The 12,949-nt window shown below is 54.6% G+C and overlaps 2 protein-coding genes across 3 annotated transcripts; one reads left to right on the plus strand and one right to left on the minus strand.

The window, feature by feature from the left end:
• The first annotated feature begins 3,279 nt into the window (after nucleotides 1–3,279).
• VPS37D (VPS37D subunit of ESCRT-I) lies at nucleotides 3,280–5,711 on the plus strand. 2 transcript variants are annotated; one of them, XM_032200936.1, is made up of 4 exons: nucleotides 3,280–3,402; nucleotides 4,116–4,287; nucleotides 4,621–4,703; nucleotides 4,867–5,711. In XM_032200936.1, the coding sequence occupies exons 1-4, from the start codon at nucleotides 3,280–3,282 to the stop codon at nucleotides 5,350–5,352; spliced, it is 864 nt and encodes a 287-aa protein (XP_032056827.1). In that variant the 3' UTR covers nucleotides 5,353–5,711. The 2 variants fall into 2 exon arrangements, with proteins under 2 accessions (XP_032056827.1, XP_032056828.1); XM_032200937.1 differs by lacking the exon at nucleotides 3,280–3,402 and adding an exon at nucleotides 3,651–3,787.
• Nucleotides 5,712–12,174: 6,463 nt separating this feature from the next.
• DNAJC30 (DnaJ heat shock protein family (Hsp40) member C30) lies at nucleotides 12,175–12,890 on the minus strand. The gene is given in 3 exon segments (XM_032201207.1): nucleotides 12,175–12,373; nucleotides 12,375–12,410; nucleotides 12,412–12,890. Coding segments are annotated over 3 exon segments (633 nt in total). The 5' UTR covers nucleotides 12,883–12,890; the 3' UTR covers nucleotides 12,175–12,247.
• Nucleotides 12,891–12,949: the final 59 nt, after the last annotated feature.

Genomic DNA, 12,949 nt, shown 5'->3' on the forward strand with positions numbered 1-12,949 from the left:
GTCAATTCTACCATGCAAGGGTTGGACTAGAGATCCTAAAAGTGCCTTTCCTGACACCAGTTATCCTCTAAGACAGAAAGGGAACTTCACTCTGAGCAAAAGCTATGCCTTTGGTTCCTCTATTATAGTGTCTCCTTGCAATGGGCACCACAGTGCAGAGAGGTAGTGCACAGGGCAGGTCAATGATGGGACTTGGCATCAGCTGGTAGAGAAACACCCATAGCAGCAGATGAGGAGAATGGGTGGCTGGAAGGTGTTCTCCCTGCCATACACTGTCCTCAGAGCAGATTTGGCTTTCAGAGCCAGAAGGCTCAATGATTTCAGGTGGCACCAGGCAGACTGAGAAATGACACTGCTGCTGCTCCTGGGCCTCTGAGGTTTCCAAGTGGAACTCCAAAACTGGACTTGCGTTTGCACGGCCAGTCTAAGGAGCAAATGATCCTCATCCCACAAAAACAGCACATCCCAGTGTTGCAGACAGGTTGTCATCTCTCCTACAACAGCACTAGCTCTACACAGCTCCTTCTAAGCATTTGCTTTCCAAAATCCAAATGCTTTCTAAGTCCTGCTTGGCTCCTGGCTACCCAAATGGTAGTGACCTCCAGCTCCCAGGCAGTTCAATGGCAAGCTTTACTTTGCACAGTTCCAGTAGCCAGAGTTGGTTTGAGGTGACACCTTGTATTGGGCTTACATGGCAAGGCTGTGGTAGCAGGGGAGATGCAAAGGGTGAATTCTGAGAGAAGAGCCCATTAGCTGCTCCATGTTAGAGGAGGAGGCAGGTTCTAGATGTCTCCAAAAGGACCTCCACTGAACAAAGCTGATCTAATGAGCAATGCTAGTACTCTGGGGGAGTACTCTGAAGGGGAAAACTTCTGTGAAACAACAGCTGGGACAAAAGAGTAAGAAAATAGGGAAGAAACAAACCTACAGAACCCCAAGGTCAGTGTAGATGGAGGGCAGAAGGTGCTCCAGGTACCAGAGCAGAGGTTCCCCTGTGGCCTGTGGAGAGGCCCCCGGTGGAGGCAGGCTGTCCCCCCTGCAGCCCATGGGTCCCACATGGAGCAGATCTCCACGCTGCAGCCCATGGAGGAGCCTCCCAGTGGAGCAGGTGGATGTAGCCTAGAGGAGGCTGTGGCCCATGGAGACCCCCAGCAGGAGCAGGCCTCAGGCTGGAGCTGCAGCCCGTGGAGAGGAGCCCACACAGGAGCAGGGGCCTGGGGTGAGCTGCTGCCCGTGGGGGACCCATGTTGGAGCAGTTTGCTGCTGACAGATGGGCCCCGTGGTATGGAGCCATGTGGGAGCAGTACTTAGAAGAGCTGCTGCCTGTGGGCAGCCCCGCAGGCTCAGTTCAGGAAGGACGGCATCCTGTGGGAGGGACCCTGCATGGAGCAGGAGCAGAGAGAGGGACTGAGCGGAGAGGCAGAGACAAAGATGACTGACCTTACCAAGGTCAGTCTCCTAATAAGAGGGTGAGCTTCTCTGATGAAAGTGGTAGAAACTGGTCCTGTGGAATGGGCAAGATCCAAGGAGCAACTGAGTATGCGCAAAGACAAGAGGTCAACTAGCGGTGACGAGTAAGTCATCAATCTTCATCCCCACGACTCCCGATGACCACCACCAGAATACACTGCACAGGCGCAGATGGGAGGAGTTTATGTAAATGACTCATTGGAACTAATTTTAATACGAAGTGAGGACAGGTTATGAATACGTACAGGTGTATTGTGAAACTTCATGCATATGTAACTCTTTACTGCATATAACCAAGGCAAGTTGCTGCGTCAGGGGCGCACGACTTTGGCGGTACTACCCCCCGTGCTGCCCAGCGCTGAATAAACGTACCTACTTTACAATCTTACTGATTGTGGAGTCTGTTTTCCACGAGTCAAAGCCAGGGATAGAAGAATGGGGGCTTGCTTAATCATATTAATGATTTCTAAATAAAACAATTGTAATTATTAAAGCCAGGAATGAAAGAATGGGGCCTTACTTAATTGCTTTAAAATATATATTGCTGAGTGTCTTTGCTTACTACTGTGCAAATTGACCAAAACAAGGAGTCTTGGGACCCCTCACAGAAGATGTTTCCTGACAAAAATGAGGAACCTGTCTCAAAAACTAGCTGAGACCGACCTTGTGGTTTGGACAAGAGCCAAGGAGCAGCTGAGTCTGTACAAAGGCAAGGGGTCAACTAGTGGTCATGAAGAGGAGTTATCGGACTTCATCTCCACAACCCCCCAACGACCACCACCAGAAGGCACTGCGCAGGTGCAGATCAGAAGAGTTTATGGAAATGACTTATTGGAGCTAATTTTAATATTGGGATGGGTTATGAATATGCATATATATAGGGAAACTTCATGCATATGTAACTTTTTACTGCATATAACCAAAGCAAGTTGCCGTGTTAGGGTGTGCATGCGTTTGGGAGCTATCCTGCCTGTTCCTAGCACCGAAATAAACCACGTACCTACTTATAACTTATTTGCTTTGAGTTATAGAGTTCTTCCGCAAATCACACAAGCTGCAGCGTGTGAGACCCATGGGCTGCAGGGGGACACCAGGGGCCTCTCCACAGGCTGCAAGGGAACTTGTGCTGCATGCCTGGAGCACCTCCTGCTGCACTCACCTTGGTGGCTGCAGGGTGTTTCTCACTCCTCTCTCTCCCAGCTGCTGTTGTGTAGCATTTTTTTTCCATTGCTTAAATGTGCTCTAAGAGGTACAGACAACCTTGCTTATTGGCATGGCTCTAGGCAGTGGCGGGTTCCTTTTGGAGATGGCTGAAAATGCCCTTATCTAACATGGAGCAGCTTCTGGACTTTTCTCACAGAGGCCATCCCTGCAGCAGTCCCCTTTCCGCCCCATCTCCCCTGTACCCCTCCCCTCCTCGCAACAAAATTCTTGCCACATAAACAAAACAAGCATGCACAGAGCAGATGCAGTGCGGGATGCAGACAGCAGGTGCAGCACGCACACAGCGAGGTGCAATGCAACACAGGATGCACACAGAGGGTTCAGTGCAGGATGCACGTAATGGGTACAGGAAGCACACAGCGGGGTGCAGGATGCACAGAGCAGGTGCAGCATACACACAGCGAGGCGCAGTGCAGTGCAGCGCAGGAAGCACACAGCAGGCGCAGCATGCCCGCAACCCAGGACAGTGCGTGGCGGAAGCGCCTCGATCCCGGCGGCCCCGTTAGGGCAGGCGGGGCGGGGCGGAGCTCCGGCCGCGCGGCTCCCGGTGCCGCGGTCGGCGGCGGGCGGCGGGGTGTCCGGCCCATGGCCCGGCCCCTGGCGTCCCCCGAGGCCCCGCGCTGCTTCGCGGCGCTGAGCACGGTACAGCTGCGGGCGTTGCTGCAGGACGAGCCCCGGCTGCAGCGCGCCGCCCGCCTCAGCAGGAAGGTAGGGGCTCGGCGGGGCTCGGGGCCGCCGGCAGCTCCGTTCGAGGAGCGGGGCTGGGCGGTCCGGACCCCGGCCCTCTTTGGCCGGGCACTGGCCGGCCTGGCGTCCCAGCCGCGCCGCCTCGGTCGCGGGGGAAGCTTTGTTCGTTTTCGCGGCTGCTCCGGTGCTGCTGCTGCCGCCGGGAGGGGTGGGGCAGCAGCCATCGCACCCATCGAAAACCTGAGCGTGGTCAGAGCCTCTGCCCCTGCTGCTCTCGCTGTTGAAGCAAAGCCGCGATTGCAGGAGAACGGCAGCAAGGGAGGAAACGGCCGAGGGATGTGCCGCAGCCCGGGGGTAGCAGCTCCCCGCCTGGACCCCTCTCCCAGCTGTCCATTTTAAAGTTAATGTAAGCCTGTTTTCAGCATACTTCCACTTGGCCTGCTCTCCACTTTCCATGGGTGGAAGATGTGTGTGCAGCAAAAGGGGGTGCCTCTCTCCTGACGTCCTCATTAGCTAATGAGGCCTTTCAGGAGCTGTGACTCGCTGCAGAAGGGAGGCTGGGTAGGCCAGCTGTGAGCACTGCTAACCTTCAAGGTAACCTATCCTGTGCTGTGGATGAGTTTTTCCTAGGACATGACCCTTTTGAGGCAGAGGAGATGGTGGGGACGGGGGAGGTTTTGTGGCTCAGAGTGGCTTCAGCTTTGCCTCCTGGTGTGAACCCTGCATCCCCATAGTTTCAGAGTCTGCAGCTGGAGCGGGAGATGTGTTTGGCATCAAACAGTACCCTGGCCAGGGAGAACCTGTCCCTGCGCCCACAGCTGGAGGACGGGAAGGCTTCCTTAGCCATCAAGTACCAGGAGCTACGGGAGATACAAGAAGCGTGCTGGGACAAGCAGCAGCGCCTAGGTGAGTGGGGGGTAAGACAGAGATGTGCAGGGCTGGCTGGCATGTCCAGAGAATGCTGCATTAACAGGAAGGCCAGGGTGGGCTCAGCACCCTCAGACGTGCATGGGGATATGGCCCATTCATGATCAGGAGTGGTGTAAGGTGTAACTGGTGCTCAGCTGCCATGGTGAGATACAAGCTCTGCTGTGAAGATGGCTCCAGGGATGTGTTTGGGGGCTTTTTGTTGAGGAGGGGAGAGCTCCCCTCATGCTTGGGAGTGGGAAAGACCACAATCCCAGCAGTGGGGACATCTGTGGGGAGGTTTTTTGGCAGCTCTATCCTTTCCCGGCACAGAGACGTACCTGGAGAAGTGGAGCCCACAGAGTGCCCTTGGCCAGCTCCAAGCCAAGCTGGATGCCTCCGAGGCAGAGTCAGAGGTAAGTCAGATAAGGCCCCTGTGCTACTGCCCCTTCCTCACCTGGGGCCTGTGCCCTTCTGTGTGCAGGACCCTGGAGAACAGTCCAGGGGCTCAGCCACCTGGGCTCCCTCCATGGTCCCACAGCTCTCATTGCTTGACACTGCCCACTGCCTGTCCTGCAGGCACAGATGGAGCAGTTCCTGGCCCAAGACCTGCCCCTTGATGCCTTTCTGGAATCCTTTTGCCAGAGTCGCACACGCTCTCACATCTGCCGGGTGCAGCTGGAGAAACTGCAGGAACTGCTGCAGAAAGGCAGGGCAGACAGGGACCCTGCAGGCCCTGTGGGGTGCCCAGGTGTCCAAGTCAGCCCATCGCCAGTCCGCCTTGCCCCTCTGTCAAGCAGAGCAACCCCCAAAGACCTCCATCTCTGCTACCATTTTGTGCCTGCCTGTCTTATCTCCTCAGAGGCTGTTGCGCCCTTTGCCATGCCAGCTATACCTCTGAAATGCCATCTCCCAGCCCTGGGAAAGCAGCCAGCAGTCCCCTGCCCTGACACCCCTATGGACTTGCCCCTGCGCCTTGTCCAACATGTCCCCCTGCTCAGCCCCCGTCCTTTCTGCGTGCAGCAGCTGCCACGCCACCAGAAGCAGGAGCCACCACACCGATAACAGAACAGGGACAGGGCTGTGCCCTGTGGGCTGCATGGTCTTGGCCAGGGAGCACGCAGGGGTGTCCACAAGGCCCTGAGGGGCTGTGGTGGCTGTTGAGCACGTACAGGGGGTGGGTACTTGTGGAGAAGGACCTGCTTGGCTGAGGATGCGGTGGGGTAGCAAGTGTGGCTAGGCAGTAGATGCTGCACTTAGTGAGCTGTTGGGAGGGAAGATATTTCTGTGTCCACAGCAAGAGGAACAGTGATGGGAGATGGGGGTGGGGGTCAGTAGAACCCAGGTGGGTTGGAGGAGGCAGGGAAGAGGGCTCAGGAGCTCTGGGTGCCACATGCTTTCTAAATAAAGACTTTTTTCCATGCTCTGTGTTCTCTTGTTGGCCTGTCTGTGAACAGATATACAGGAGGGGTGGGGAGGAGGTGCCCTGGGGGGCGACACTTGCCAGGTTTGGAGGTGACCGTAGGCAGCGCCCTTGTGCTTGGTCCAGTCCATCAACATTGTGAGGATAGTGAGGGCACAAGGAGGGTGCAGGAAGTGCAGGTCTCTCCCCAGCCCTGCAGTTTTTTTAGTACACATTCCCTATCCACCCTCTTGTACTAGTCCTGGCTCCCCAGGGACTCCTCTGGGAGTCTTTAAACTCATGCAATGGATGGTGAGACAAAGCTGGGAGGAAGCAGGATAGTCCTCAGGCAGCCTACTTGCTCCGTGTACTGGGATGTCTCTTGTGCTAGTGTGTTGATGCTGTTTCTAGCCTTTGATTTGCTTTCAGGCTCTTATGCTTTCAATCCGTGTCTGGTTGCAGGGTTTTTTGTTTGTTTTCTCCAGCTGTCTATCTACCCTCCAGCTAGGAGGCCCTGTTGTGCAGACAGCTTAGAAATCTTCCAAAGAAGCACAGGGCTCTGGCTTCAAAGCACCCCAAAATATGGACTGTAGGCTGGTAGTGCTTATCACCCCCTTTGCCATGCAGCTTACAGAGTCCCATGAGTGCTCCTGCACCCAGGGAGGAGATGGGCAGTACTGGGGTACCTCACCCATGGGGTACCTCACCCATGGTACCTCACCCCATCATCCAAATCCCTGCCCTCACCTGTGGCACTGAGGCCAGTCATTCAATTTAACCAGTTCAAACAGGTTTAAGACTAAGATAAATCAGAAACCAGCCACCGAGATGAATGCTGTCACTTTATTGGCAGGCCAGAAGATTGTGGTGGCTGGAATATTGTTGTTTTGCAGAACACCTCCTTTCCAGGGTCCCACCTGTGCTCAGTTTGTGCTCATCCCTTCAACAAATGGTGGCCAGGACATGGCTGACTGCTGGTCAGGCCTCTGGCTTGCCCCACAACACTGATGTGACCAGGGAAATAAGGGGACTGAGTAGGAGCACATAGGAGGCCAGTTTAACTCTCAGCTTTACTGTAAGGAAGGTTCATGCTACAGATCTCAAGAAGTTGCTATTCCTCCAACCCAGTGCCCTGAGGGCCAGTGCCCGGGCTCTGGCCAGAGCCTCTGTGCAGGACACATTGGCCAAGGGTCCTGGCTGTGCCTCATTATCCCTCACTACAGTGTTTGCACTGTTGCTTTCACCCCACAGACCATTATTTTGCACCTTGTGCAGGCATGGAAGGACCTGAAGCCACTGAAGCGCACTGTTTACCATACCCAGCTCCCAGAGAAGGAAAGGGGCCCGGCAGGTGCCTTTGGGCATGGTGCTGAGTGCCTAGTGCTCTCTTGCAGTACCGCCCACGGCACACGCAGGGAGGATGTGCACAACCTGTCCTGGAGGACCTGTTGGGCCCAAACCAGCATCTTTTAGAGGTAATTTTGGTCTTTGCTTCATCCTCCTCACTGTGGCCACTGGCCAAGTCCTCTCCTGGAGCAACTCCACGTAGGACCACCTCAAGGCTGTGTCTGGCAGGGGCTGGGATGCACAGTGTCCTGGAGCCCACCCAGACGCCATCCAGGCTCCCTCAGGGGCTGCATGGGAGGCTGCCTGAGATGACTGGGAGCTGTGGGAAAAGCATAGGGACATGGGCCCAAGTGATGTGCATGTTGAGCGATGCGAGCTGTGAACGTGCACACAAGAGGGGGGTTCTGCTGGGCAAGCACAAGGCTTCTCCTTAGGGATCTGGATGCTCATTTGGGAGAGAAGGCCTTCACAGCTTTTGGAAAGGCACTTGCAAGACGAAAACACCCCCAAGGAAATGGTACGAGGATAGAGCATGCCAGAACCCAGATCCAGACACCTGTGTGGGTTGAATGTCAGTAACACTTACAAGCTGTGTCAGTTCCCTGCAAGATGGGACCAGAATCAGCCCTGGGATGGGCGCTAGAGCATGTGACCATTGAGGAGCCAAGCCATCCAAAAAACAGCCAGGCACAAATGGTCGGTCTTTCTACCCAGTCCCTGCCTTGCATGGCTCCCCAGATTGGGCATTCCCAGACAGTGCTGCATGGGTTTATCAGCAGCTCCAGAACAACCTGCCCTAGCCCAAGCAGCTACTGAGTCACCTTACAGGGAGTGCCAAATCCGGTCCCATGAGTGAATCCTCAAAGTGAGCAGCTACCTCTCCCAAGTCCAGGGAGGTAGTGTCTCTATCTTTCTGAAGGTAACAGTCCAAAACCACAGTGATTCAGGAGCCTTTGCTGAGTTGCAGCAGCCCTGGATGGCTTTCTGTCTGTAGGAGTCCTGCAGCACCCCTGGGTGCTGGCCCCACTCGGTGGGATGACATGGCTAGGCCCTGGCACCCCAGTAGTCCATTACCTTTCTTCATCCAAGGCCGCCTGGCAGACTCTGGCACAAGATGAATCTCCTGCACTGAGGAGATTCTTCCAAGCCCCAAACCTGGAGCTGGGTCTATCCAGCTTGAGGTCAGGGCAGTGGTCCTGATGGGAAACACAGGGTTAGTGCAGTGCATGCCTCTGGAGAGCACAGCACCATTGGCTGCCTGCCTCTTGGCTCCCAGAGTACATGGACAGCACCTTGTCATTCTGGCAGCTCCGGTCCCTTACACAGGCAGACCTGGGAGGACAAATTCCTGCACAGAGCCACAGGATGGGAGCATCGGTAACAGGTAGGAGCTGGCAGAAGCAGCAAGGGTCCTGCTGGGGAGGACGATCCTCCTGTGACTCTCCTTACTGTGCAGTGACACTTTCAGCAGTACCCATGCCCCACGGGGCCACCGCCCACCACCACAAGACCTGTTGGGGTGGGGAGGCAAAGAGGAGATTTGCCTCCACTTGCCCCAGGGAAGAGGAAGAGCTGCTACTGTGTGTGGAATGTGCCCCCACATTCATTCCTGCGTCAAACTGGGGAAAGGTGGTCTGGAGCGCAAGCCCTGCTGGCTGTGACCTCTCTGCCCTCCCCAGACAGGTAGGTGAGCAGCAGACCCAGCCTGGGAGGGAGAGGAGACCAGGGCAGAGAAGGGCTACCCCTGTCAGCCTCCCCAGAGACCTTTGAGACACAACCCTGCTCCGCTGGAAGATAAAAAGCAGGATGGAGCTGGCCAGCAAGTGGCATAACCACAACAAAGTGCCCCAGCTGGGCCTCCCCTGCACAGCAGGTGCTGAGCTGGCAGCTGGGCTGTTAATAGGAACTCCATTAACAGAGGAGTTGCCACAGGGGAAGTTGCTGGATGGAAGCTGCCTCACCTGTCCCTACAGCTGCAGGTGCTGCCAACATGCAGCCCTTCCACAGGACCTTTCACTGGGGCCCAGCAGCAGCAGGGCATAGGGTACAGAGGTCTGCCCAGCAACTCCAGGGCAGGTGAGCATTGGGGGCTGCCACCTTGGTGCTGTTGCAGGACCCTGCTCACACAGCCTGCTCCTTTCCGGGCAATGCCCTGTACCTTGAAAGGTCTCAGGTGGTGGCAGGCTTAATCCAGACTTATCTCAGTTTACCTGGAGCTTTCATTCAACTTAGTGTAGCAACAGCTAAACTCTCCTTTTTCTCCTGCTTCCTCCCCTTTTTCCACCTTAAGCTTCTGATGTTGGCAACTCACACAACCCCTTGCCATTACACCAGTGCTGTCACAGTTAGATACTGATGGATTTCCTCTGGCACTCATAGCAAAGGTACCCCACAAGGACTGTGCTCACTTGGCAAATGGAAAACCAATCACCCCTGGCAGCTTTCCATTAAGGAAACAACTTGGAAAAGAGGAGAAATATTAAACATGATGACAGTATTAACACAAGCATAATGAAGGTGTAGAAACTTCGTGTGCTGGGAGGTGACAGTAGGTCTGTGAATCTGGACTACCTCCAGCCCAGTATGTGCCTGATCCAAAATCTATCCCAGAGCAGCAGAGCACTCAGGCCCAACCAGTACGGAGATGGTGACCTGGAGACCAGTGTCCTGGTTTCAGCTAGGATAGAGTTAATTTTCTTCTTAGTAGCTGGTATAGCACTGTATTCTGGACTTAGAATGAGAATGTTGATAACACATCGATGTTTTAGCTGTTGCTGAGCAGTACTTACATCAAGTCAAGGTTTTGCCTGCTTCTCATACTACCCTGCCAGCAAGGAGACAGGGTGCACAAGAAGCTGGGATAGGTCACAACCAGGACAGTCAAAAGGGTATTTCATAACTTATGGCATCATGCTGAACAATAAAGCTAGGGGACTGCTTGGGGAATGGCTGGGCATCAGCAGATGGCGAGCAATGGAATTGTGGATCATTTGGTGACTTTTTGTTGTTGATTACTGTTTATTGTTTTGTTTTGTTTGTTTGTTTGTTTGTTTTCTTTATAAAACTGTCTTTATTTCAGCCCATGAGTTTTTGCTCTTTTCTTACACTGCCCAAGCCACTCACAGTTAGGTACATAGATTAGCTCAGCTTTGGCATCTGGATACTTCACCCTCCAATTTCAGACACAAGCATCAGGCATAGAGCAGGAGAAACAGATGGCTTATAGGAGTGCTTCTCTATCCCCAGCGTTAAGCAGGGAGCACACTAACTAGTCGCAGTTCCTCCTGTTCTGTGCAGCACCAACCCACTCCCTGCCTGCAAGTTAGTTCATAGCTGGATACAGGGCTTGACTGCAGGAACAGCCCACAGCCCTGGGCCTCGGCACTATACACAGGAAGATCAATCTTGAAGACAAGTGTTTGGCAGGGCTGCCTTGAAAAACCTTACAACCCATACCAGGAACTAGAGATGTATTCCTGTACAATACCCACTGCTTTGCATGGCTGTTGCCAAGCTCTTCCAGCCTGCAAAAGACTATTACTCGCCAAACTCTGACTGGGAAACAGCCTCTGGTCTTTCAAGAAACTTGCCTTATTACAGCACAAAAATACATCAGCGACGGCACTAGCCAGAGCTCTAGAAGCTTTCAATTCATAACCAAATTTGAACACCAAGCTCCCTCTGCCCTTCACATGTTGATGTTTCAGGACTATTATCCCACAAAGAGGGGGTGGAACAACAACCAAAGAGGATCCTGGAAAGCCCTCTATGTGCTCCCAGGCTGCATTTCTCCAAACACGCAGCACTTTTGAGCACCTGCAGTTGGAATTAGTAAAATTATTTCCAGAAGAGGAAAACTCTCCTATAGCAGCATATACCCTGCACCAGTACACATTACACTCTGACATGCTACTGCATAAGGCTCAGTTCAGTATCATGGAACTCCAGAGCTGGAAAATGTTAGGTGTTTTCCTTTCACAAGTTTATATCGGAAGAAAACATAACCCAGGGTCACTGCAGTGAGAGGGGAGGGCTCAGCTTCTGCACAGAAGGCATAGCCAAGCCCAGCAAATATAATGCAAAGCAATGCAGACAATACCTTAGGCATGCTAAGCATTGCAATACCATGTTATAGCAAGCTTCATTCTCTTCAAATAGTACAGGTGAAACTTTCACCAAAGGAAACACAGAAGCTCTTAGAGACAATATTTAGTTCCTAAAACACTCTGTAAATAAATAGGTAAATACTCTTATACACAAATGATTCTTAGACACATGTAAAGCACAAATACATCACTCAGTGCCCAGAAAGCGTACCACTGCAAGCCATAAAGGCCTGTACAAGATAGTCTTGTGCAAAGTTCCTAACAAGCCCTAGACAGGACAGGCTGTCTGAATACCAAAGTATTTTGGGCATCCCCAGGTGATGTCATACACTGACTAGGACATGGTTTCATTCTTGTAGGATGAGGTTTCATTCTTGTAAGGCTGCTGAAGCTGAAATTTCTGTACTTGCCACAGAGTGAGGCAAATCCTGAATGGAGACAAAGGCAACAATGAAGTCCAGAAACCAGTGCTCCCAAAATGCCCCAAATACATAGTAACAAGTGTGAAAGCATGGAGGTGGCTAGTTTCAGATTAACGGAAAACCACAGGGAGCCATTAGTCAGCATTGGCAAGAGCATCCCCTATGAACACACATAGCACACAAACACCATTGTCAATCATTTAATCTCCACTGCGGCTCAAGAGAAGGCATGTGGTTCCCACCAGGGTCCAAAGAGCAGCACTGATGGTGGGGACATGTCAGAGTCCACCAAACCAAGGTCCACGAACCCGTCAGGCACAACATCTGCAGGTCATACTAGCAGAAGGGGCACACTGCCGCCTCTGGAAAAGGGCCCACACGTGGTTCCCAGTGGTCATAATGGAGTCTGCAGGTCACACTTGCAGAGGTAACACATTACAGCCACATACAGTGGCCATGCACTGTCTCTAAAGATCACAGCAAAAGGGACAGGTCACATTCTGAGAAGTTGTGCCCACAATCAGTGCTGCTGGTCACACACTATCTCTGAAGACCACATTGGCAGAAAGGACATGTCACGGTCTAAGGAGCTGAGCCCAGGCATGAAGTGGGTGCAGGGGCCCTGCCCACCAGTGAGCTCTGTTGTCCTGTTGCAGTGGTGGAGCTGGGCTGGTGCCCACACGTTACTTGAGGCTGTAGAGCAGGACAACGCCCAAGAAAAAGAGGAGCCCAACCGAGAGGTCGGAAACGAGTCGGAAACGGCCTTGGGCCGCAGCCTCCTCCCGGCGGAGGCGCAGCTGCTCCCGCCGCGGCCCGCAGCATCCGCTCCCGCTCCAGCTGCTCCCCCGTAGTGCGCGCGGTAGAAAGCGTCGAAGTCGAAGGGCGGCGGGACGGGCCCCCGGCGGGAGAAAGAGGAGGCGGCGGAGCGGGCGGGCGGCGGCGCGGGGGTGAGCGGGCGGCCCGAGGGCTTGGGGGCGCCGCGCACGTCCTCGCGGCTGAGGACGCCGCGGTCGTACTTGCGGCGCAGCGCGGCACTGCCCAGCACCAGGTAGGCCTCGCTGACGGCGGCGAAGCGCTCGGCGGCGGCAGCACTGCCCGCGTTGCGGTCGGGATGGTACCGGAACGACTGCTCGTAGTACGCCGTCTTGATCTGCGCCTGCGTCGCCGTGGGCGGAACGCCCAGCACCTCGTACAGGTCGCGGCGCGGCCCTAAGGCCTCGCCGCATCCCCGGTGCCCCGGCGCGGCCCGGCGCCAAGCCGAGGCCCGGCCGCGGCGAGCAGGAGGCGCCGCAAGGCGACCGAGCGCCGCCGGCTCCATCGGGCCGCGCCGCCTCAGCGTCCGCGCGCCGCCATCTTGGATGCAGCGCGCTGTGCGCCGGCGCCTG

Source organism: Aythya fuligula, chromosome 20 (genome assembly GCF_009819795.1).
Source record: "Aythya fuligula isolate bAytFul2 chromosome 20, bAytFul2.pri, whole genome shotgun sequence".
Lineage (NCBI taxonomy): Eukaryota > Metazoa > Chordata > Aves > Anseriformes > Anatidae > Aythya > Aythya fuligula.

Coding starts and splice junctions, on each gene's coding strand:
- VPS37D (XM_032200936.1), top strand. CDS start 3,280: ATGGCCCGGCCCCTGGCGTCCCCCGAGGCCCCGCGCTGCTTCGCGGCG. Junction 3,403..4,115: donor CCGCCCGCCTCAGCAGGAAG/GTAGGGGCTCGG, acceptor GCATCCCCATAG/TTTCAGAGTCTGCAGCTGGA. Junction 4,288..4,620: donor GGACAAGCAGCAGCGCCTAG/GTGAGTGGGGGG, acceptor TTCCCGGCACAG/AGACGTACCTGGAGAAGTGG.